Below are 26,846 nucleotides of genomic sequence, written 5' to 3'. Positions count from 1 at the left end.
ACCCATGATTTAAGAGATAAGGTAACCGAGGTCCTGGGAAGTTAACTTCCCCACGGTCACAAAAGATTATTATTATTTTTTGTTTTGTTTTCCTTTTCATTATGAACTAAATTATCAACAAACATAAATATTTCAGTTTACCAAAAAAACAAGAAAGAGGATTGTGTAAGATACCATAAATTTTGGTTGGCCCCTGGTTACTTTAATTTTAAATTTAGCAAGGTAGTAACAACATTGCTCTAATTTGGTTTTATCCCTTATTGTACTTTTCTTCAGGGTATCTATAATATTTAAATGGTGGTTTTTTAAAAAATTTCTATCACTACCTACTAATTCACATTGCCGCTCTCCCAACCAAATAGAATCTCTCCCATGTAACCACTATATGTAGTCAAGCAAAACAAATATTGGTCCCGTCTGAAATGGCATGTGCCATTCTGCACCTATAATTTTTCTATCATTTCTTTACTAAGAGGTGAGAGATGTCAGATAAAATGATGAATGGCATAACCACAACTGGATCCATATCTTCTGGGAACTGGTCTCTTTTCACACTTGTCTCATTTCTTGTTTTTTCCCCTTATTTCTCAGGTTATCTTTACTTCAGTGAAGTCAATTTGCCCACCATACTTTTCTCCCATTTGTGCCTTATGATCTCCATTGGTGAAAGTATGTCCCCCCCCAAAAAAAAGTAGTTAGTATCCCACAGAAATTACTGTATTCATTTTTTATCTGTGAACATATTGTATTCTCTTAGTAATATACTTTTGCTTAAAACTACACTTTTTTTTGACAACCTGTATAAGTTCCTTGAGGGCAAGGCCTATTTCTATTTCTGGTGTGTCCGAAGCACCTAGCATAGTGGCTCGCATCTAGTAGGCACTTTACAAATATTTTGCTTAATTTATGAGAACCATAGCCTTGAATTGTGGATGTATGAATAGTACCAGATTCACACCACACATTTTTGTCATGTCTCTGAGATTATTTTTTCAAATTGTTCAAATAAAACAGGTTACCATCTATTACCAGAATAAGCTGACGTAACCTAAAACAAACACAACCACCAATGCAGAACTTTAAAAATAATTTCATTTTTAGTGACAGAATTATTGCTATTAGTTGTAATCTCATCAACTCAAGCCCATATTCAGTTTTATGGTGTGGCAATGTATATCTTAGTACCTCCTCTGGCAAAAGCTCCACATGGACATTCAAAAAACCTAGGATATAACTAGGTTTTACTAGTTTCCTCAAAGAAAGCTCTAGTATGACCATGCTTTTCCAAATAACTAACATCTGTAGAACAGTTTGTGCCCTTCCCCCTCTAACCTACTTAGAAGTATCAGTCCTAGTTCAGAGAAAGCTGACATAATATAACTATCACTTTTTCCTAAAAAATACATCTGTGGCCATTTAAACACATTCAAACCTAAAATAATTGCCATGGAAGCCTCATCTGAGTGCTAAATATGCCAAAATTGACCTGAAATAATGTCTCTCTTGTCACTGCTATGTCTATTGTTCTCATCCTGCATTCCATTTATTAGTAAGGTAGTACATTGTTTGGTTGTTTATCTGGGTGTTGAAGCCATATCCAACCTATGAGTTCAGGTATTTGTCTCAGGAAGGTGTCTCTAAATAGAACTGTTTTGCACGTTATCTTATGAGCAGCTGACCTAGTTGTTTTCTTATCTCTCTCTTTCCGAGGCCTCTCAAGGCTTAGCCATTACATTTCTTTGATGTTTGATAAAACATTAACCCTCAATTGGTAGCACTTCCCTTTCCACATACTTTCCTTTTATGGGGCAGTTGGTGGCACAATGGATAGTGTTGGACTTAGAATCAGGAGACACTGGGTGACCTATTTTAAACCTTTCTCAGCCTCAATTTTCTCATCTGTAAAATGGAGATAATAATAGCATTTACCTCATTGGGTTATTATGAGAAACAAATGGGATGTGTGCCAAGTGCTTTGCAAACCTTAAAGCTCTAAATAAATGGTATCATCATTATTATTTTATCCCACACAGCCAATAATGGACGGCCAGTAAAAGGTACAATATATGTATTCAGTGTGGTTTCAACGGACTGACCAATGTTGATGGTCAATGATGATACCAGTTGCAAAAATTACATTAACTGTAAATAAGATCCATAACCCACATCAATAGGTTTCCATAATTTAAAATAATGTTCTGGAAGAATCCTCATGGTCTTCAGAGGCACTAACTACAAAAAAGCTACATTAATCTTCAGTTGGGACAAGGAAGATAAAAAATTGGAAAGCAGATGAAACATGAAGGTAATGGAAGACAGAAATAGAAAGCTGAATGCTCTTGAAGATTTCTTGGATTTGCACACAGCAGCTTTGACTAAGAGCACTTTTATGTTCTTGCTCAATAAGTGGAAGGGCCACCTACTTGAAAGTTAGCTGGTTATGAAGCTAACCTGAATTTCTCTGCTTGATCAAATTCACACAAGATTGCAGAGTTAATAAAGACCCTTCTTGTAACTTTATAGATAAGACAATTAAGGCCCAGAAAGTTTAAGGAATTTGCTCAAGGTCATAGAGCAAGATAGCAAGCAGAGTTGGAACTAGAAACAGGATCTCTTGATTCCTTACTTTTTTTTCTAGTTATTTATTTATTTTTTTTAATATCCAGAGCTACTAGGGAAGCACCAGATATTCTTGAGCTGGACAGTAACATTTTATTTTTAAAAATAATTATACTTTAATATTCATTTTTAAAAATTTTGAGTTCCCAATTCACTTCCTCCAGCCCTTCCTCCATCCATTGAGAAGGAAGCAATATGATACACTTGATTCATCATTCAGGATTTTTTCTACTACACTAGATGCAAGTGAAACTCAGCAAGTGTCTACTGTGTGTCAGGCACAGTGCTAGGCACTTGGGATACAAAGACAAAAAATGAAAACAGTCTGTATCTTAAAGGACCTTCCATCATACAGGGGTGGGGTGGAGAAGTCACAAGGATACATAAATAAATAGGAAACATACACAAAGGAAACACAACATGATATTCAGAGGGGATGGGGGAGCAGGAAAAGCACCAACACGTGGGGAAAGTAGAAAATGCGCCATGTTGGAGGTAGTACTTTAGCTGCACCTTGAACGGCGCTAGGAATTCTAAAAAGTAGGGATGAAGACAGAGACTGTTGTTCAGAAGTCGGAGACGGAACATGGTGCAAACCATATGTCAAGTTGGCCAGTTGGCAACATAGCAATGTGGCCAGTGTACAAAGGTTAAAAATGTAAATAAGAACAATAAAATGAAGTCAAACACTATGTAACAGCGTTCAGGATTATGGCTAATCAAGAGACCCAGAGAAGACGTGAGGAAGTGGACTTGCCTCCTTTTATTGGAGTCAAGTGAGAGACCATGGGTATGGATAATATTGTCAGACACGGTCACTGTGTTGGTTGGTTTTGCTTAACTGTTTTTTTTTTCTTTGTCAAGGGAAGCCATCAACAAAAACTTTTTTAAAAATTGAAGTTTTTTAAAAACGAAAAAGGTTGGTTGGAGCCAGATTATGAAAAGCTTTAAAAAAGTCTGAGTTTATATTTTATCCCAGAGGTAAGATGGAACCACTGAAGCTCCTTGAATAGGTGACATGGTTATACTAATTCAAAGAGAAATCAATCCCCTTGTGTAACAAGTATATCCCCTTATTGAAGATCCAGGTGATGTTGAAGCTTCTGATGAAAGTGCCTAAAAGAAGCTACAGTTGAGAGTAAAGCATTAACATTTAGAACTTCTGGATTCTTCATATCTTATAACAGAATTTGTGTAATTTGCATCCTCTTCAGCAGCTCATTCCCTTTGATGGCTCTTTTTTTGGTCATGTTCTTGATCTTTCTGCATCTGACAGACCCATGGAAAGGGCAATGGATGTGAAGTCAGAGAAAATAGTTCTATTTATTGTCTGTTTGACCTTGGGCAAGTCACTGCCTCTGGGCTTTAATTCCTTTTCTGTCAAAGAAGAAATTAGAATAGATTGCTTCTGAGGTCTCTTCCAGCTCTGCACCCTAGATCATTTGTCCTTCACAATCTCTTGATCTTTTTCCCTGCTTGTGTGGCCAAGACCCTCATTGTTTCAGGCCCTCTTAACTATTTACCTGGATTCTTGCAGAGACTCTCAATTGGGCTTCCTATTTCCAGTCTCCCTCTTCCAATCCATCTTTTAGAGTTGCCAACCTGATCTTCCTAAAGTTCAAGTTTGACCATGTGACTCTCCAATTCAAGAATATCTGGTGGCTCCCTGGTAGCTCTGGAATCAAATACAAACTCCTCTGTTGGGCATTTAAAGCTTTGCACCATCTGGCTGCAGTCTACCTTTGTAGACATTTCTAGTACTTTCTTGCAGGCACTCTGTATTCTAGCCAAAGTGTCTCGTTCTTCAAACTTAAAGGAATTCATCTCCTGACTCCTTGCTGTCTTCTCTAGCTGGAGGGCACGTACTGTACTCCCTTCTCACTTCTGCCTCTTCCAATTCCTTTCATAAAGATTCAGCTCAGATGCTTGCTCCCCAATGAGGCCTTTCCTGATGCCTCCAGTTAGAAGTGCTCTGTCCCTCCCGAAATTACTTTACCATTTGTATCTTCTTACCTGCGAACACTGTGTATTTGACTTCCCCACTAAGGATGATGTTCCTTAAGGGTAAGAACCATTTTTTCCCCTTCCTTCTTTGAATCTCCACTGCCTAGCACAGAGCTACTGCCCGGGGCTCCTAATAGGGGGGAGTTTCACCTGACCATTAATGAGGGTGAAATGAAACTCTTTCCCCCTATGTACTGTTGAACAGCACTGTCTAAAGCAGTGGTACCAAACTCTGAATAGAAACTGGGGGCCACTTAACCGGAGGTAAGGATCCCTGCAGGCTGCATATTGACTTATATGTTAACACTGTCAATGTTTCATTGGATTTTTATTTTAAGCCATTTGCCAATTACATTTTGATCTGGTTCTGGACCCATTTGGAAGTGTTGTGGCTGCACTGGACACTTCTGGTTTAAAGGCATGAAAACTTAGGGCTCTTGACCAGATTACACAGGGCTGAATACAAACAATGGAAGAGGAAGTAAGTGAATGGAGGTGGCAAGTGGTGGAAAGAACAGGGGCCTTGAAATCAGATGACCTGGTCTCAGTTCAGCCATTTGCTAGACATGCAACCACCATGCCATTTTTCCACTGCAGCTGGTTTTCTGCATTTTTATAATGATGATAACATTTGTATTTACCTTCTATATGTTGTCTGTAATGCAGAAAACACTAAGTAAACAAATTGCTATATAAATTTGAGGAAGTTGGAATATAGATAATCTCCAAGACATTTTTAACTTTTTAATTTTGATTCTGACTTGTAATTCTACACAAGCTTTCAAAATTGGTTCAACCTCTGGTCTAAGACAGGTGCAAGAATGGACAGAAATGAGCCAAATAACAGGAGACTTCAAGATCAAATAACGCTAACATTCTGTAGGTTTCCTTAATAGTCTTTCCCATGAAAGATGTAGCATCAGTGGAGCAGTACTGTGGCACAAGGGAACGGGAGGCGACCTTGGAGTAACAAAGACCTGGCTTCAGTGCTTTCTTCAGACACATCCTGGAGGGGTGACCCTAGGAAAGCCAGTCTTGTCCCAGTGCCCCAGGCACTGGCTCTAAGTTGAAAAACAATTGGTGGTCCTTCATTGGTAGAAGAGCTTCTAACACTACTGAAATCGTTAAGTCCAGGAAAACAAGTCCCCACATCTAGAGTTCCTTAACAGCCCTCCCTTTTAAATATATGGCAAAAGAGAAAGTTTATAAATTATTCAAGCAGCTACATAAGCGTTGTATGTAAATACACAGCTGTGTAGATATATATATATGTACGTACATATATATATATGTACATACATATATATATGTATGTACATATATATATATATATATATATATATATACACACACACACATACACACATACATACACATACATAACACATAGTGGGTCCCCAATGTACGGATATTCATTGTTCCCAGAACTATGAGGTTATACTTTTTTGGCTTCGATTTGACTATGATTTCACTTCTGGTGAAGAAAGTTTGTCTACCAATGCAGATCAGCAATAGTTCTGCAACTTATATTACAGAGTTAACTGGGGGCTACATGCCTTGGAGGTTGCTGGCTACATAGGGCAGAGGTGTCAAACGCACAGCCAAAACTCTTTAGGGAGAACTAGATTAAAATGTAACTGGGAAATATTTGACAAGACAAAAACACAATAAAACATGTATGATGTTAATATATGGTTTTCTAAGTCAATGTGTAGCCCATGTTTCTATTTGAGTCCGACATCTCTGATGCAAAGAAACAACAGTTGTTCTAATATAAAAACTTTCACTAATGAGAAGACCCATTCATAAAATTAGATCCCCAGGACCCCTGTGCATGCTGAATGTTAGTATCTGTCCTCATTCTTCTCTTCTCTGTTAACCTCTCCAAAAGAGAATCTAATGAGTATCAAAGTATTAAGAGACCCTTCAGGAAATTGATTAAACTCTCCAGTATTTTATGATCTCTTCAGACTAAAGGATATCATGCATACCATGATAATAATAAAATTATGCCCAAAAGCTTAATACCCGATTCATTCTTTGTTCAAAGAATTAATGCATAATGGTAATTATAACCTAAATTAAGAAAATAAAAATTTATTTTCCTAATTTTAGCTTCATTTTTCAAGATAAAGTCCCAATCAAACTTCAAAACCCCACCCCACCTTCATATTTCCGATGAAATTTTGGTTCCCATTTTAAGTTTATTCACTTTAGTGTTTTTCTGGTACCAGTCATCTTTAAATAATAGCTTTCTATGTTAAAAAAAAAATCTCAAAATGACCATCATTCTTGCTGAGTGCTATGAAGTTGATGGTGGAGTAGATCGTAGAACTATTACTTTTCGGTTGAGCAAGAATATAAAGGTGGTTTTCAATGACTACTTTGTAAAAGAACAATGATTATATAACTGCTTAAACACTTTTAGATATTTCCATTTTTGTCAGAAATTTAGTATTTATGTTCGGATATATTTAAGATATCAATCTTGTTAGTGAACAAGACTGACAAAGTATTTTGTAAACTATAATTCACAGTTAGCTTCTAATTCCCAACTGATATGATCTATTCTTCATTTTTACATGTAAAATGTAAATGTTTTTATTTGTTTTAAGGAAAATTATAAAGTAATGTAAAAAAAACCTTTCACTTTCTAAATTTTGATTTCTCAAATGTAAATTACTGGTACTTAAGAGTAATTAATAATTTAATGAAAACTGAAAATGTAAAGCCTATGTTTAAAACATAGCCTTTATTAATACTGCCCACTGAGTTCCAGTTTTACTTTACATTGAAATACTTCTGTGCTTTGCTAAATAAAAGACAGAAAAGTGCATTTTACAAGAGTATTTTTTGTTTTTAATTCTCTGCGAAAATGGAATCTGAATCACAAGTTCACAATGTGGTAAGATGAAAGAAATTTCAAGAAACAATGATTTTAGTAATGCTACCCCATCACTAGTGTTTAGCTCTGACTTTCTGTTGTTGTGAATCATAATATCCTGATATACAGTCTAGAGCATCTATGTTATTACTCTACAGCATATTAAACACAGAAAAGGGGGTTAAAAAACCCCCTTTCAATGTACAAACATGAATAAAAAAATTGATAAAAAAATCACTTTTATACATAATGTATATGCAAACTGTTTTAAATACATGGTTTTGGAAGCATTATTTACAAAATGTATCAGTTTGTGGCACAATCCACAAACACAGCATACATAGTTGCTTTACTTTATTGTTGCATCTCAACTTTGGGAGATATAAATTCATTCGGCAGTATAGCAAACATAAAAACTGTGACATAGCATCTTAAGGGCAACCAAGAAAATCTGATCCTCAAAACAGTTTAAGTACTAGGACTGCCAAAGTTTCTAAACAAGGACATATTTTAATAATCCAGATGCCCGATTACAGTTCTATACTGATGAAGATTTAAGAGACAGACCCACTTCATATACAGGCAAGGCTATTGGATACAACCTCCTGTAAGAGTTACAGCTGAGAGTTATGTTTAATCGAAAGAGTGAACTAACCTAGAATTTTATTTTTTTCAATTTTATTAATATTTTAAAAAATACATAAAAATACAACATCCAATGTCTGAATAAATATATTTAACAAGTTGCAAGATAATACCTTATTTTACACAAAAATTTCAGCTTTAGAAATCTTGTTAAATAACTTCATTGTTGTTATATATTTCATTTTTGTCTTTTTGTAACAAAATAAAAACTCTGAAATTACATAGAAAAAAGACAAAATATTTTTGTCAAGGAGTAAGATAGTCCACTGAAAACTTATTCACAATTCCACTGTAAACATTAATAAACATTAAAATATTTGCATAATTGTGTGCTCAAAAATCCTATAAAAAGTGGAAGACTTATTACAACGGTAGTTTTCAGTCAACTACACTTCCTTTCACAATTTATTTTGTCCCATTTACACCTTTAAAACTGGGCACACTGCTGAACACATACTTTGGCAGTTCTGTATAGCAAGTGCTTCCACACAAAAGAACCAAAAAACAAAAACAAAAACAAAACAAAAAAACCCTACTCACCAAGAATTAAATACACCTTGGTGAAAGTGCAGCAGTAACTATTCAGCTAGATAGTATTTTGGTGTTTGTTGTGTGCACTTGCTTGTCTATGATTTCTCTATAACACCTGAAAACTTTGTTAGACAATCCAAATTTGCTAAGTGCCCTTTCTCTGTATCAACAAAAACACAAACAAATATTAAGGGGGGAAATGACGACAAATATGACAGATTGCCTAACCTTCAATTATCAATCAGCTTATTTTTCTTTTTTTGCAACAGAAAGAAAAAAACAACAAAAAAAAAGGGGGGGGGGAAACCAATACAATCCAGCAGTGGAAAAGTGTACAGGATATACTTGGCAATGTTAAACCAGTTGAGTGCTTTCTGTGGTTGTATTTCAGGGTTTAAGGATTTATGTCCATGGCAGCAAACTGCTGGGAAGGCAGAGAAAGTATTTATCACCTGCATTCTACAGCAAGCACGTTTTGTGGGGGAGATGATGATGATGGACTCATTCCAGTGTCTGAAGAAGCAGATGACATGGAGGCCCCTGCGTGAGACACTGTGGAATAAAAACAAGAAACTTAAAACAACACACAAAGAAAATTTATAGATGCTAAGTTAAAAACAAATTTCTGAACACATAAAACACTTCAACCAATAAGAGCTTTTAAAAATGCGGCATATGTGGTGACTTTGCTCAAATTTTTAGAGAATGTATTTCACAAGCTGGAGTGTTTGGATTTTGGTTGGAAAATGCCTTGTGTAAAAAAATAGTAACAAGATGCTACAAGAAAGCAGTAAAAGTGCTAAGAAAAAAATTTTTGGCTCTATTTGATAACATTGGTTGCCTGTAGGAACAGGGTCAGTTAGTTAAAAGTTGTTCCAAAAAGGTAGGAAGAAATGCCACATGATGGTATTCTTCAATTTCTACCACACTGTTCCTTTCACACTCCTTTTTTCCCTCCTCTTTGCTGCTGCTTATGTTATCTCTTTGGCCTGCTGAAATTCTACACATCCTTTGCAGCCCACTTCAAAAGCCCCATCTTCCCAGGAAGAATTTCCTTGGCCAGTCAGAATTGACTTTCCTTCATCTTAACTCTTAGTTTCTACCATTCGTGGTGCTGATCACTATTCATATGATAGCTGTGTAACTATACTCCAGTAGGCCTGTGATCTCATTAATGTGGGTAATATACATTAGTATGTGTGAATATGTACATCAGTTCTCTCTCATTCCCACTATGTTATCAAGTCCATTTTCTTCCCCCTGGCATACATGTCCTCTGATGATGTTCTTTATATTACTTCTCTTGCACAATTCACTGTGTGGAATATATTTTAGTATTACTATGTTTCACTATGCCCTCTTCATTGCCCTTTCAGTAATCTTCAATTTCATATCTTCGGAGACTGGTGTTCCATGGCTTGTAGCCATATAAAATGACGAGCAGGATAAAAAACAGGCCTTCCTTTCCATGAGAAACAAAGAGTAATTAAAGGAACTATTCAATTTTTCAAAGCTCGTATAGTTCATTCTCATCCAAATGTTGAATTCTGAGCCTAGATCACTAGGAGGACACTGCTATACTCAAAGAAAAAGTGACATCTCACATGTTCTACACCTTTCAGTCAACTGTGCACCAAGTAGGATGGTGAAAGACCCCGAGTCAAAGCCATATGAAGACCAGCTGAAGAAACTGATGGGGAAGCTCAGCCCCAAGAAGAGAAGACACAGGGGGAATATGATAGCGCTCTTTCAAGTACACAAAGGATCACCACATGGAAGACGAACTAGATTTGTTCTTTTTGACCACAGAAGCAGACCCAGGAACAAAGGGAAAAAGGTGTAGAGAGGCAGATTTAGGCTTGAGGTCAGGAAAGAAAATTCCTAAAAATTAAAACTGCACAAAAATGGAGTTTTATACTGCCCTGGGAGTTGTGAGGCTTCTACTCCTTGGAAATCTTCAAGCAGAGGCTAGAATACTAATTGTCAAGTATGTTAAAGTGGGCATTCCTTTCAGGTATGGGTTACACTGGACGGCTGCTATGCTCTCCTTTCAAATCTCAGATTCTACGATTCTGGGTCATTGTAAAGATGGAGTCTGCTGCAGAATATTATTACTTGCAAAAACTTGCCTGCCCTCTTCTCATCACCTTTAGCAAGCATGCCCTCTCTGTATAAAAATATTACTTTCATAAAAATCACATAGGTATGAGAAAGTAGGTATGTGGGTTGATAGTTACTTATGTTCTCAGGTGCTTTCTCTCCTGGTTGTTCTCCTTTCTAACAGTTCCATCTCAGTCTTCTTGGTTGGATCTTCAGCCAAGCGATGCCCTGCTAACTAGGGGTGTCACCCAAGATTCTGTATTTGGCCTCTATACTGTCTTCCCTCTATACTATTTCATTTAGTGATTATTGTCAGCTCCCATGAATTCAATTCTCATCTCTATGCAAATGATTCTCAGATCTATTTGTCCCGCCCTGATCTCTCTCCTGTCCTCTAGTCTCACACCTCCAACTGTCTTTCAGACATCTAGAACTGGAGGTTCCATAAATATCTCAAACTCAGAATGTCCAAAACTGGACACCCTACTCCCCTCTAAACATAACATAACTTCCCTATTATTGCTGAGGGCACTACCATCCTCCTAGTTAACCAGGCTCACAACCCAGGTGTCAGCATAACTCCTCACTCTTTCTTATCCTTCATATGCAATCAGTTACCAAGTCTTAACAATTCTGTCTTTGTAACATATGTCATATATGTCCTTTCTCTCTTTTGACATTGCCATCAACCTGGTGTAGGTCTTCATACTTGGAGTATTAAAACAGCCTTTTGGTTACTCTTCCTGCTTCAATTCTCTCCCCAATACAGTCCATCCTCCACTCAGCTGTCAAAGTGACCTTCCAAATGTGCAAGTCTAACCATGGCACCCCCTTACTCAATAAACTTCACTGGCTCCCTATTACCTCCAACTTTATTTTTCCTCTTTCAGATAATCTGGGTATCCACCCCTCAAACGAACTCGATATTATATCACCTCCAGGATGATCTCCCTTTCAATACTTGGTCTAGTCCAGCTGTTGCTGCCATCATTTCAAAAAAAATTTCATTTCCACTTTCTTCTTTAGCAAACCTCAGAACTGTGATGTTGAATCTAAATGTTGGTAGCTCCACTATCCTTGAAGATGATAAGAGAAAGTTATAAAAATCTTCACAAATCTTTTCCTTTTTGGTCACTGTCCTTTTAAATAGACTTTTAAATGTCCTCAGGATGACTTTGCTTAGTTGGGTCTGTTAACAATGTATCTTTAAACTTGCTTTGGTCTCCAAAACATTTTTTGTTTTTGTTTTTGCTTAGGCAAATAGGGTTAAGTGACTTGCCCAGGGTCACACAGCTAAGTCAGTGTCAAATGTCTGAGGCCAAATTTGAACTCAAGTCCTCCTGACTCCAAGACCAGAATTCTATTCACTGTGCCACCTAGTTGCCCCTTCCAATACATTTTAATGTTTTATGGGATGCTATTTCTCATGATCTTCCATCATCCCAATTCAGTAAAATTTTATAAACTAAGTTCATATTCCAAACTGGTGTTGCCCTCAGTTGGTACCTGTCTCAGCCTTGCCAAATCAGAGTTTGCTGGCAACTGATTTATACTGTTTAAACTTTTCCTTTTCTTTTCTTTTTTTGGACAATGGGGTTAAGTGACTTGCCCAGGGTCACACAGCTAGTAAGTGTTATGTGTCTGAGATTGCATTTGAACTCAAGTCCTCCTGAATCCAGGGCCGGTGCTCTATCCACTATGCCACCTAGTTGACCCTTTTTTTTTTTTTTACACTTCTTTAAGAAATCTTGGATCATAGCTATTCCTCCATCCAACTCGAATTTTTCATTATTAAGTTTTTAAAATAAGTCAAGCTGAGGATATTTTAATAGCATGCTATATCTTTTTCCTGTTTTAATTCTTCTAGTTTTTCAAATTACTTCTGAACTGTGCTCTAAGAAGTTGTTGATTATACTATAAACAGACAACTGATTTAGAAATGACTCCTACATCAGTAATGAGTAATTTCCTGTCAGTTAAAATACAATTTTATTTCTTTGTGAGGTTATCTGGTGCTCACTGTATCTACTGTGCCCAATCTCTTTTCTTGAAGAAAGTATTCTTGATATAGAGGTAGGACGCTTCCGAGTAGTCCACAACTCTTTGGTCTCACCTATTTCTTATTCCTGAACTGTATCTTTCAATGTAATTTTGCTAACCTACCTAATTTGGCATCAAAGTCACCAAGTAGGCAAAGTATATTTTGATTGAATCTACAGGATTTTAATTCTTTGTAGAATTTCTCTAACTCATTCCCACAAAAAATGTTGATGCATAAGTTACAATTATATTCATGACAGTCTTTTTTGCAAATAGTTATCACAAATATTACAGTATCATAGGACCAAATGTGCCACAAAATGACGTTTCTTGCTGTCTTTGAATGCATAATAAAGTCAATTCCTTTATCTCCTTCTCCAAGGGAGCCTGTTGTCATCCTTCCATTTATACTGAACTTCCTTTTGCCTTCTAGTTTCATTTATTGAGAGAATGGCAAGATTTATGTGATCCATTTTTTCCAAAAGTGTGCCTAAGCCTTGGGTCACCAGACAAGCACCATACACAGGGTAGCAACAGATATATTAATATTTACAGTTCAAAATCTGTATGATTTAGTGCCTTTTGCCCTTTTCTGACACTGCCAAACACCATAAGAATGGAAGTGAGCATTGAAGGACGAGAGGTCATTCTGTATTTTTGTTTCATGGGCTGCTGGTCAAAGAATTTGTCACCAAACAGCCAACTGACTACTGATGAACTTCTTTGTACTTAGCTGGTCCTTGGAAAGCAGACATAGTGCTAGAACTACATGTAATTACATTATATTTAATAGATGTAAAAGTGTTTCATTATTTAATTTGCTCAACTGTGCACTTCACTCCAGCTCCCATGTACAAGCTGTCCTTCACATCTGCAAAACTCTTTCTCTTCACCCTTGCCTCTTAGAAACCCTAGTATCCCTCAAGGCTCAGCTGCTATGGTAAGTTCTATAGCAAATTTTCCTGATTCCCTTGTTAGTACTCTCTTCCTTCTCCTCAAATTATCCCGTACATACTTATCTGCATACATATTGTAGCCCCTTCAGACCATGGGTTCTTTGAGGGCGAGAGCTTTCTCTAGGGCCTGGTACTATCTGCACACAACAGGCGCTTCATAAATGCTTGCTGAATTGGATTCTATAGTTACTTGGAGGGATCTTTATCTTTTATACTAGACTGGGCTCCTCAAGGACAAAGGACTAAATCTTCTTCATGTTGGTAACTACCATAAAAGTTATCTTGACAAACGATGTACTCAATGAATTTTAAAAGAAGTTCTTTCCTTAATGTATAACTTGCCTTCATGAAGATACTTAAATGCTGTAAAATTCAATGTTTACCAAATATGTTGCTTTCAATGGGCTTATGCCACTGAGTCCATAAGACCCATCCATTTCAACAATCACAAGAAAATGGCTAAAACAGCAAGATACTAACTGACCAACAATGAAAGGCAACCTGTTTCAAGTTTACTGATTTTTCAAAGCCACCACCCAAGATTATTTTACAAATATAATGTGATTTAGAAAGGCAATGAAAGGAAGAACTTTGGATAAAAATTACCTTCTCTATCCTTCTTTTTTAATCTTTTTCTCCTTCTGTCTATAGTTGCTACTTCTGACTTCAATGACATATAATATTTTCTTATTTCCTGCAATTTTTCTTGTAGAAAAGAGATCCTCTCTGTACTGTTCATATTGTCTAGTTCATCTAGAAAAAAAAAGAAAAGAAAATGTTCCTGAGATGAAAAACAGTTTACTAGAGAAAAGACACTTCTATTAATAATTCAATTCAGCAGTTGGAACGAATGCCATGTACGCCACTAAAAATGATTATACTAAACTTACACCAATAACCATGAACCCAGAATAATTAATAAATTTGTGAATTTTCCATCCTCAATCAAAATAACTAGCAGATTATCGTTATTATGTATTTTTTGGTCTAGATTGATGATTTCATCAGTATAGGGGTCTTCCAAGGAAGGAAATGCCTTCTAACAATATAGATAAGGAACTTATATTGCCTAGGATACCAAGGGTGACTCCCTCAGTCGGTATTTATCAGTAGCAGGAATTGAACCCAAGTCTCCCTGCCTGAGGTCAGCCAACTATCCACCATATTACACTGCCTCTTATGGTCCATTATTACCCAGTCCACACAAATGGCATGCTTGGATTTTTCAGCTATGTACTCAATGAATCATCTGTCTCATTTCTAGGTTCACCTTTAAGTCACTATTTTTTTTTTAGTATAATAAAGCACATACAGAAAGGCAGAAGCTCTTAGGTTCACAAATAATGACTTCACAAGAGAACTACAATACTAAATTTGCTAAGATGCTTGGACGAATGCTTTTAAAATGTTTCTTACTAAGTTGAAAACTCCACTTATATGCTCTAGGGGATGAATTTTGATGCTTGTCTCGGTGTTTGTCCTTGTCTCCATCTTTAATGTGAGGCGACACCATTCTTGCTGGAGATCGCGCAAGCTTTGGGGGCTTTGCCACATGTATATGTTTTACTGGTGTGCATTTACTTGTACTGTCTGGGACAGGAAGATCTTCACTATCACTGCTTTGTCCTATAACAAGAGAAAGAATCCCATGAAAGGCTGCTGACAATATCTCATGTGCTCAAAGCAGAGACAGGAAAAATGGACAGTGAATTAATGGGGTCATTGAATGAAGGTCAAAAATAGCTCTTTCCTCAAGTAAAAAAAATGAAATAGGATTTGAATTATGATATTTAATTTTAAAATGACATAGCATCTAACTGGCAAGGAGATACACGGTGCTTTGTTTTACAGTTTAGAGTAGTTATACAAACACTCAATGTAGTTTTCATTATGTTTTACTAACCTATGTTATCAATAGTAACAATAACATTTTTCATTCTTTTAACACCATTTCTAAAGTCTTTCTGAAACACTAAATAAGAGTATTTCCCAATAACGTTAAAAAAAAATTATATCTAGCTATGTATGTGGAAATAAACAAAATGTTATATATTCTCTGGAATAATATGCTATTTTCTCAATGCTACTTTCTGGGAGTAAGTAGGCTACCAAAAGAAGTACACTAAATCATCACAGACATTAGAATATCCTACTTTCCCCAGTCCTAGCACACACTGAAATACAGTAACATTGCAAAGATTTCTTTTCCTAATGACTAGAAATACATGAAAGGTATCAGAATAAGTAACATCTTTGCTTTAAATTACTACAGGTCAAATGCTACGAAAACCTCTGTATAACAAAAAGATTTAAAGTTGTAGTCAGTAATGCACTCATTTTAATCATTAATATAATAAAATAATCTTTCAAAAAAGTGTTTCAATAGGGTTTGGACCTACACTCTAAAACAAGAAAGAAAAAAATCAAACCTCTAAAGTTATGGCTCTTTCTTCACACAAAAGCTATTTTTCAGAACTTCAAGTTTTTGTTTATATTTCAACATATTTTTTAGTATGTTATTTAATCACCTCTATAATCAAAAGTGAAATATTTGAATTACCTTTCTCCAAAACTACAACTCTGGAGAAAATAAATATGTTCTGATCATTTAAAAAGCATAATATCAGGAAAATGACGCCTATTTCACAAGAATTTACTCATAATATGTATAGGACTGTGTTGGGGCCTCACTCGTGTGACTAATTTCCTTATACCTGAAAAATTATTGTAAGCCTGTTGATCTAAGAAACTAGCTCTACTAACGAAAGTTAAAAATCCTCATTCAGATTTAATGGGATAAACAAAACTCCTATAAAATTATTACCTTCATTTAATATTTCTGAGGGACATGTTTAGCTAATATTAAATTATTAGAACAAAAAGAAAAAGCAGAAAGAGGAAGCTGACAATATAATTTCAGTGACTTTAACACTTAAAAATATGAACTACAGAACTAAACTAAAAATAAAAGAAAAACTAAATACATACATACAGCAATGGCAAATTAACCATCCCGAAACGGGACAGAAACACCTGGAATAAGTGAAAAGGCCAGTGTCCTTTGTACTGAGGCAAACAGTAAGAAGGTGCCTACCTGCTCCATTCTTTTCATTTTTGATGGTAGTGCTCGTTCGCTTTGGGGGACGCTTTTGCTTTTTCGCTAAGGATCCACCATTTCCATCACTTTGCCTTTTCTGGCCTGAAGTAAGGAGATTTAAAAAAATGGATCTATTAAGCATCAACTTTTATTCCATTATACAGTTATTAATCACCATATGTCTTTGCCAATGTGTTTTAGAAAAAACAAATGCCAAGGAAAGGAATGACTTTTCCTTTAAAATATTCTCATACATCACAGGTGACAAAGTCAGAGCCGTCTAACACAGAGGCCATATGTCCCCAGAAAATGCCTACCTTTGTCTCTGACCTCTCTTTCTTGGGCAGTCACGCTACAGGTGCTTGATGTCGTGCTGGCTTCAAATCCATTGGCCGACTCGCTCTCACAGAGGCCTTCTTGAGACTCTTCAGCCACACTGTCAACTTCAATGGTTATGTCGCTTTCACTCTTGATACTTCGAGACTCCTCCTGGCTGAGAGCAAGTGGGGAAGCAGCGGAAAAGCCAGGTGGTGCAGCAGGGGGCAAGGCCGGTGGATTGGGAACAGGGCTGACAGGGTCAGGTGTTTCTGTGCCCACCTCATCAGCACTATTCTTATCCTTCTCATCCAAATCGTCGAGGTCTACTTCGTGACAAACCAAAGTTTCAGGTCCAATCAGGGGCATGACATCTTCTTCTTCTTCTTCTTTCACTGCAACATTCTCGCTTTCTGCAGGGTTTGGAAAGTCAGAATTTTCCGTGGCCAAGTCTTGAACCTGTTGCTCTGACTCTGCTATCAAGGACGGCATCTCTTCATGTTCCATTTCGGGCTGCGCTTCGGAATTTAATTCCTTAAATTCCTCAGATATGATAGAGTCACCGGTTCGCTCTTCGGACACCAGATCTGGCACTTCCACTTCACTCTCAGTTCGAATTTTTTTCTCTGGTGATGACTGTCCTGATAGTTTCCTCTTTACTTTTTTTTCTTTTGGGCATGACTCTATTTCACCTTCAGTAGTCGAGGAAAAATCTTTACTTTCTAAAGAAGAAGCTTCTAGACTGAGAGGTTCTACACAAGATTCACTTCTTGCTTCATCCTGGCTAGGTGGAGAAATCTTTATAGTCTCCAAAGAAAGATCCTTCGTCTTGTGTTTTCTCCCTTTGCCTTTAGGAGATTTTTCTGTCTCTTTCTTAATATCTTCTACTTGCTCCATTTTGTTTCCAAATATTTGCACTATTTGTTCACTTTCTTCAACTTCCAACTTCAAAGTTTCTAGAGGCTGTCCTTGAGTTCTGTCATTTTCTTTTAACACATGTGGGAATTTTGGGTTTTCTTCTTCCATCTTATCATCAATAAATTTCTCACTCCTTTCTAGTTCCTCAATAATCTCTGGGGAGAATTCTTCATTCACCAAATTTTTATCTGAAGCATCTTCAATTTCACTATCAGATGAAGCAGAGTCTATGGAAGAAAGACATTGCTATAAAAAGACTTGAAAACACACTTATTATATTATCACACAAAGACTACACAAATTTTTTTTAAATAATAGAAGTTATTTAAAAATTTCTGTAAAGGGGAATTTTCAACGTCTACATACAAATTTCAACTAAATACAGTTGTATAAAATCAATGCAACTACAATAGTCATTTGGAGATTTTTTTTTTTAGCACCGTGATTTAGTTTGCAACACTACTCAACACATCCAAAGACTAATGTTGGGATATTAACTTCTCAGCATATTAGCAAACTATTTTGAATCTAATATCCAATAGGTACTGAACAACATCTATTAGTTATGGTTGTTTTGTGTTTTAATATTTGATGATAGACCTTTATATGGTATGGTTAGAGGAGTCATATATATCGATATTAAGTAAAGGTAAACTTAAAGATAGTTATCAAATTTTAAATATAGCCCTTTAGTCAGCAAGTTAAAAAACTTTCAATCTATTCTTTTCTGATGAAGTGGTTCCTTTTAGAATAAGGTCAAAATAAACTGTTGGGCAAGTGATGATAAGTTTTCAGTGACAAAGTAGTGTACTGGTTAATTTACACTATAAAGCATCTTTAAAAGATAAAAAGATAAAATCTTGGGGCAGGTAGGTGGTGCAATGGATAGAGCACCGGCCCTGGAGTCAGGAGGACCCGAGTTCAAATCCACACTTATTAGCTGTGTGACCCTGGGCAAATCACTTAACCCCAACTGCCTTAAAAAACAAAAACATAAAAATCTTGTCATCAGAGAGCTTAAACCCTGATGAAGTCTAAACAAACATGGATACAAATACCAAAAAGCTATTATTTCCTTTTCTTAGAGATGAGTGTTAAAGGAAAAAAGTTTAAAGAGTTTTTTTTTTCCCCTTTGCTTTATGGGTGTTTCTAAACTAAAATATACCTTTGGAAAAAGGAAAGAAAAAAATCTATGAGCAGTTTATTAGAAAGAAGCAAAAGAAGGTTCTTCAAAGAGTGAAAGATGAAAAAAAAACTTTCACATTTCTGGAATGGTATAGAAGAGCTTACAGGGGTAGGAGAGAAAGGTATAAACAAGCAGAATGCATGTTTCCTTATATGATCTGTAGGAAAAAAAGAAAGCTTGTAATATTTTAGCATTTGTTCTCCTCAAGGAGCTTGGTCTTTGGTTCTGGTAAAATATACTGAATACAGAAGGAATCTGATTCCATTTATTTTTTACAGAAAATGCAGTACACACCAGGCATTATAACCTACCAAATGATCCTCTCTCAGAAGCAAATGCTCCCGAGTTAAACCTTGTCTTTGAGGTGTTCCTAAATTAAACATCACTAAATTTTTAGAAGCTTAAAAGTTACAACGAAACACACATCCTTTTTTCCTAGACTTTGCTACTTTACAATTGTTGGAGATTAGAAACCAAGAAAATTTAGTTTAAAAAATATCTGAAATCACTGAGATTTTATTATTTATATAATTAACTATGCAAAAATAATTGAGTGGTCATTAAAATTCTGTACCTTCCATTCCATTTGCCAGAGGTGAGCCGTCTGGTAAACTGCTCCGTGCAGTTCGGGCACCCATTTTCCCTTCAATATTTGGAGACTTAGACATGCCACAAGACATATTTGATGGAAGGGTGGACTTCAAAGGAGGACGTCCACGTTTTGACTTTTGTCTCTCTTCATCCTTCTTCTCATCCTTTTCACTGTCTTCTTTATTCTATATAATGAGAAAAATTCCATTAGGATACATTTTGAAATATGGCACTTTTAATGCAAATTTTATCCTATTATTTCCCTATGGAGAACAGAAGTAGGGAAAGACCATAAAAGAAAATATTTTATACTGAATACCATATAAAAGTCAATTCCCAACTATGTATAACAACATAAGGCAATACTAGCAAAAAAACAATCGCTTAGACCGTTTTAAACTTTAAAATATCCTTTTTAGACTAATATAAAATATTATCCTAACGTAAATCAAGCTTATCTCAGGAGTCATAGATTGCCACTTTACTGAAGCAACATACAAGTATTTTAGTGATCACAATCTTTTTTAGCTCCTTTTAAACTCCATTAAAAAGACATCTATATGGGGGGGGGGGCCAGGTAGGTGGTGCAGTGGATAGAGCTCCAATCTTGGAGTCAGAAGGACCTGAGTTCAAATCAGGCCTCAGACACATAACACTCACTAGCTGTGTGACTACCCAATTGCCTCACCAAAAAAAAAAGGTATTTATATCAAAGAGTTATGTGGGCAATCAATAAGTATTACAAATATGTGTCAGGTTCTGTAGTAGAAACTGAACAAAAATAAATATTCCCTGATCTCAACAATATATAGATACTGAGTGAGATGGTGGAAAGTCACTGTGGCTAGGGGGCAAGGAAGGCAGAAGGAATCAGAAAAAACTTATGTAAAAGGTGGTTCTAAACTGAACCTTGAAGGAAATTAGAGATTCTGAGAGAGTAGATGAGAGTGCCCTGTAGGCATGGAGGTCAGCCAGTACAAAGGCAAAGAGGCAGGATATGAGAGTGTCATTTATTAAGAAAAGTAGTATCATTTTTGATGGTTTGCAGTGTGCATGAAGGGGAATGATACGCAGTAAGGCTAGAAAGATAGGTTGGGACCAAACTGGGAGGAATTTAATTGCAACAAAGAGGTTTATATTTTATTTCAGAGGTAAAAAACAGGGGCCCATTAGAGTTTACTAGGTAAGGGGAGTGATGTCAGATTTGTGCTTCAGGAAAATCAGCTTTATTTAGCAGCTGTGTGAATTGACTTAGGTGACTAATAAGAAGCAACTGTTAATAATCTAGGGAAAAAGTGCTGAGATCTTGAACAAGGGTGGCAGCTGAGTTAAGGGAAGAGGACCAAAGCAAGAGATGTTGTGGAAGTAGAAACAACAAGATTTGCCAACTGACTAGAAAGATGGGTAAGAGTGAGAAAATCATGATGACACCAAAATAACAAGCCTGCGTGACTGAAAGGATGGTGGTGCCCTTTAGAGAAAGGGCACCTTCAGAAGAGGGGGCTCAGGGAAAAAGAGAACGAGTTTTGTTCGGGACATGCAGAGTTTGAGATATCTACAAGATGTCCAACTCCAACTCCCAGGATGCAATTGGTGACATGGGATTGTGCCTGGGAAAATGACTTGGATAACATAGATCTAGGAGCTATCAGCACAGAGACGATAATCAAACACACGGGAATGGAAGACATTACCGAAAGAGAATGTTTAGAGAGAAGAAGGCTTAGAATGGAACGCTGGGGACACCCTCAGTTAGGAAGCTGGCTATGGATGATGATTCCAAAGAACAATTAGAAAAAGTGGCCCAAAAGGTAAGAGAACTAAGGAAGAAGCGTCATGAAAACTGGGAGAGAGAAGAGAAAGTAGTTAATAAGCATCAAGAAGAAGAAGGACCGAGAAAAGTCACAAGATTTTGCAGGCGAGGGATTCTGCTAAATGGCGACTTTGGAAAGAGCAATTTCAGTTGAGTGAAGTTGGAGATCGGACCGTAAAGGGTTCAGAAAAATGAGGAAGAACTGAGAGCAATGAATGTAGGTAGATTTTTCAAGGAATTCAGCTGAGAAAGGGCAAGAGTTACAGGAAAATGCCTTGTTGGGATGGTAGATATAATAAGGGATTTTTTAAGGTTGGGGAGAGACTTATCTGTAGACAGTGAGGGCAGAAATTAAGGAACCAGCAGATAGAAAGGGGCTGAATATAAGTTAGAGGGGATGAATCTGCTGAAAGACTGAATGGTACGTAAAGAGGCTGGCCTTGTCAAGGAAGGGTTATCAGACAAAGATAAGTGGAAGACACTCACAGCAAATGGGCACTATTTTCTCAGAAAGTATGAGGCAAGGTCTTCAGGTATGATGGTATGGGAACAAAGTAGCAGTAGGAGGTTTATTGGATAGAAAATGTTTGGAACAGTTGTTTTGTGGAAAGGGACAAAGGATCTATCTGGAAAGAATAACAGGACTGCCTTAAGACTGTAAGAGTCTAGTTGAGATAAGAGAACTAAATATGCAGCAGACCTAGTTGGCACAGTTGTATAACTTCCTCCACCTCAGTTTGTTATCATTAAAAAGCAGAGAAGAGGTATAGTGTAGGAATAATCCAGGGTGGATATCTGGAAAGGTATGAGTGGCAACAGGATAAAAAAGAAAAAGATTCAACAGTAGATGATGTAGTACAGAGTTCCATTAGTCAACCAGAAGGTAAAAAAGTGGGAGAAGAGGAAAACGAATCCAGAAAAGGGGTGATGGCCTAGGGAAGAAATGAGGTGTAGAGGGAATAGAGTACAGGGTGAGGACAAAGAAAAAGTAAAAGAGAAGTAAAGCATGGGGAAAGGTGGACTGATAGGAAATTATGATAACAAGAGACAAATTCTCAACCATGAAGTGAAACACTTGTGGAAAAGATCAAGGAGAGAAGCATCTCTGTGGTTCACTGATGTGGAGAGATGAGTGGGAGTGGGAATTCAGGCAAAAGAGGAAATGGGAGATAAAAGTATTTGAATGAATCTTGAATTCCATTATATGAGGCAGGACTTGGGGTAGCAAGGAAGACTGTTCACCAAGTTCTGAAATCCTTTAGAAAGGAAGGAGAATAACGTGTGAGCCAATAGATAACAATCACCTGGATCTGGATTGTGCGATAAATTTGTATAGGGTGAACTTCAAAAGAGGAGAAGCTGTTGAGTGGTGGTAGCAAAGGCAGAGTCTAGAAGTGTGTGTGTGTGTGTGTGTGTGTGTGTGTGTGTGTGTACATGTGATTTATATTACATATTTTATATATTTCTATAACACACACACATTTGGATGGAGGCACCAGCAATTGGAGGAAAGAAGAAATCAGAAAAGACCTCATAGAGGAGGTAGTATTTGAGCTCAGTTTTTTGAAGGAAATCAGAGATTCTAAGAGGCAGGTGTACATTCCAGATATGAGGGAGAGCTTGTGCAAAGCCATAGAGGTGGTGCTAGAAAGCCAGTTTGGTTGGACTACAGGGTGAGTGAAAGAGATAGAAAAGAAGTCTGGAAATCATGAAGGTGCTTTAAATGCAAAACAGACAAGTTTTTATTTGATCCTCAAGGTAATAAGGAGCTATTGGTGCTTACTGAGCATGTGAATAACATGTTCAAATCTATGCTTTAGAAAAATCAGTTTGGCAAGCCGGTTGGGAGACAGACTAGAGGAGGAGATACTTGAGGCTGGGAGACCAATTAGGAGGCTATTGCAATAGTCCAGATGGAGGTGGTAAGAGCCTGGCCTAGGGTAATTGAGATGGGGGGAGAAAAGAAGAATGTATGAGTAGGTTTTGGAGGAAGATTCGACACAATCTGGCAACTGACTGGATGTGTGGGGTAAAGTAGAGAGTTGGGGATAAGCTACAATTATGAATCTAAATGACTGAAAGGATGGTGGTGCTCTCAAAAGAAATAGAGAAGTTCAGAAAAGGGATGAGTTGGGGGAAAGGGATGTCTCTAGTGTTGGCACTAGATTTCATTTTTGGACCTACTGAACTTGAAATGTCTATGGGAGACCCAGTATGAAGAGTCCATTAGGCAGGTGAGAATTGAAGTCAGGATGATGTCTAGAGCTGGGTATATAATTCTATATCAAATGTTTGCATAGTTGATAACTATCATTAAGTATTTGAAAATAAGATGTACTAAAGAATGAGCTACAAGTTGGTTAATCTCAATAAAAAATTGATCTGTTATTACAGATACTAATCTACAAACATTACTTTAGTTTTTTTCTTCTGTTTTCTTTTTGGTCCACCTTTGTCCAAAGGCCAGATTATCCTGTCAGCCTTCACCCATTCATCATACCTTAAAATAAACAACACAGAGATTTAATAATGACAAACCATCATAAATTTCAACTCTTCTCCAGATATAAAAGTATAGCTAACATCCAATAAAAGTTTTGTTATCCAGCATGCTGAGAATAAAACAAGATCTAGTTAACTAAGAGTTGGAATATCATAGTATCTATAGATTACCATATGACAACTGAAAAGAATTTTTTAAAAAAGTTAAAATGCAATAGAAATATCAATTTTAGTTGTCCCTGTATCACTTAGCTAGGAAGAAGGGAAGATAGGACCAGCCTGGAATAAGAAGGGTGAGAGGGTGGAATTATTAATGGAGAAAAGAGGTCAAAGGTAAGGACAGCAAATATTAAGCCTTTAAAACAATTTCAAAAGAATTTCTAAAGTTGCTTTCTACCCCTGTGCTTTCAACCTACAGAAACTGCAGTTCTGACTCTGAGGGGTAGAGAAATATTAGTCACCAAGTTTACTCAGTTAGCTAACAGATCTACAGACAATTTCAGATTCTTTTTTTTAATCACTGCCCCTCTACTGACTACTTTAGTATTTTTCACAATCACCTCTACCTAGCTTCTCATATTACTAATTAAACTTTATACAGGGCATCCCAAAAGTCTCAATGTAACTTTAAATTATTAAAGATTAAAACTGCATACCCTTGTATTTAACACGCCTGTCATTTCAGAAACTAATTATATAAAATTTGGGGAAAAGAATTTATTTCTTTCTCTAAGTCAAGTCTGCTTATGTCAAGTCATGAGACAATAATAACTGTATTTCCTCCAGGCTTTTTCAAAAACATCTCGATACTGTGAATACTAGGATGGAATTTTAATAGCATTGGTGTTGGTTATTAGATTGGGGCATATCAGAAATGCCAGTTTCTAGAGTTTTCTGGTGCCAGATAACACAGCTTTTAGGACACATAATACACAAGCATATAAAACTTTAAATAATAATACCTTATATTTCTATAGCACTTTTCACATATAGTATCTCATCTGATCCTCATAACAACCCTGTAAGGTAGTTTCTGAGAGGCAACGTGGTAGGTATAGTGGAAAGAGCACTGGATTTGGAGTTAGAAGACCTGGGTTCGAATCCTGGCTCTGCTACTTACTACCTGTATGACTTCCCTGGGTCTGTTTCTTCATCTGTAAAATGAGCAAGTTGGATTAAATGACTTCTAAGGTCCCTTTTGACTTTAAATTCTATGATCCATAAAAACTGAGGCTCAGAGATGTGACTTGCCCGAGGTCACACAGAACAGTAAGTGGTAGAGCCTGTCACTCAAATCCAATTCTTCTGACTCCAAGTTCAGTGCTCTCTCCACTATATTACACTGTTTAAAGCTTAAAGTCAAAGACATTTTCCATAATCTAAGACTATACAGTGAAGCAGCCCAAATGAAACTATTCTGGCAGAAAGCTAGGGATAAACCAAGAGTCTGTCTGCCTCCTCTGTTTTTGGTTGGAACTGGTCTCAGCCTCATTCCTAAATTCCTAGGGATCTCCACACCTGGAGATCCAATGGCAAAGGGCCAACAAATATTATCAAGAAGTACTGAATGGCTGGCGCCTCGTCTAGTTTTTCTGCAAAATCCTGGGTTATGAAAGGCAGTGTGATGTACTGGACAGAACAATCTTGGAATCAGAAGACTTGACTCCACGTTTGGATTTCAGGCCCTGGCTCTAACACTGTGACCACAGGCAAGGCACTTACCCTCTATGAGCCTCAGTTTCCTCACCTGTAAAATGGGAGTAATAATATTTTCACCAGATAGCTCACATAAAAAGCTATATAAATGTGAGTTTTTATTACTGTTATTTCTGAGTAGTAACAATGTCCCTCCCCTCCCCTCATACATAGCCATCTTAGTAATTTTCTAATGCCTTTAACCAATTTACTATGTAACAATGTGCATAAAGTTATAAATAAAGTTATCTGTATAGACATCAAAGCTTTGTATCTATTCCAGCACCTAGCACAGTGCCCACCCTTAAGTGGTAACTACTTAATACAATGTTTGCTGCATTTTATTTTAGGTATAAACCAAAAAGTTTCTAAGGGTTTACAACAATCTAGAATGTCATAGATAGGTCCTACCTGGCCTCAGAGCCAAGGGACACCCAGAAAGCTGGGGACAATTCCAGGACTGACCTGGGGCTGACCATGGCTGTTTCCAGGGATTCAGAACCCTGGAAGCATCTCAGCCTTGTTAACCATTCTCTGAATCAGGGACAATCTTGAATCAGGGTAGATCCTATTGTAGCTGTATTGGTGGGACAGAATAAAATTAGCCTTTGTGGATTGAAGGCAAAGCAAAGTTTACTATAGGATTTCATGAGTAGTCTGGTTATCATTTAGAAGTTGGCCAGTGGCCTATATAAAAAGGAAGCTGAGCTAAATGATAAGGAAGTTGGAAAACTTAAAAAAAAATACAAGCAAGGATATATGATGAATGATGTGTTTCAGAAAACCAAACAGACACACTGGTGATAAGCATAAAGAATATAGAACAAGGCAAGATTTCAAAAGAATTAAAAAGCAGAAAATAATAAGACCCAGGGATAAGATAAAACTAGAGTCAATATTCATAAAATCTAACTTTTCCTGAAGTCGTCAATGCAGTTTAATATATAAAA

General features: G+C 36.8%; 1 protein-coding gene across 4 annotated transcripts in view; it reads right to left on the bottom strand.

The window, feature by feature from the left end:
* Positions 1-7,459: 7,459 nt before the first annotated feature.
* Positions 7,460-26,846, bottom strand: part of ARID4A (AT-rich interaction domain 4A) — an 82,406-nt gene continuing 63,019 nt past the window's right edge. For 3 of the 4 annotated variants that reach the window (XM_020986463.2, XM_078151513.1, XM_078151511.1), the window contains 7 exons: positions 24,115-24,199; positions 19,870-20,071; positions 17,194-18,336; positions 16,874-16,978; positions 15,196-15,405; positions 14,386-14,532; positions 7,460-9,235 (listed from right to left, as the gene is read on the bottom strand). In XM_020986463.2, the coding sequence (XP_020842122.1) occupies positions 9,132-9,235; positions 14,386-14,532; positions 15,196-15,405; positions 16,874-16,978; positions 17,194-18,336; positions 19,870-20,071; positions 24,115-24,199 (1,996 nt within the window). In that variant the 3' untranslated portion in view covers positions 7,460-9,131. The remainder of the gene's footprint in view (positions 9,236-14,385; positions 14,533-15,195; positions 15,406-16,873; positions 16,979-17,193; positions 18,337-19,869; positions 20,072-24,114; positions 24,200-26,846) is intronic. The other variant, XM_078151512.1, reaches the window with a different exon arrangement.

Source organism: Phascolarctos cinereus, unplaced genomic scaffold, assembly GCF_003287225.1.
Source record: "Phascolarctos cinereus isolate Bilbo 61053 unplaced genomic scaffold, phaCin_HiC Scaffold_3;HRSCAF=262, whole genome shotgun sequence".
NCBI lineage: Eukaryota > Metazoa > Chordata > Mammalia > Diprotodontia > Phascolarctidae > Phascolarctos > Phascolarctos cinereus.
This window is presented reverse-complemented; position numbering and strand designations above follow the sequence as displayed.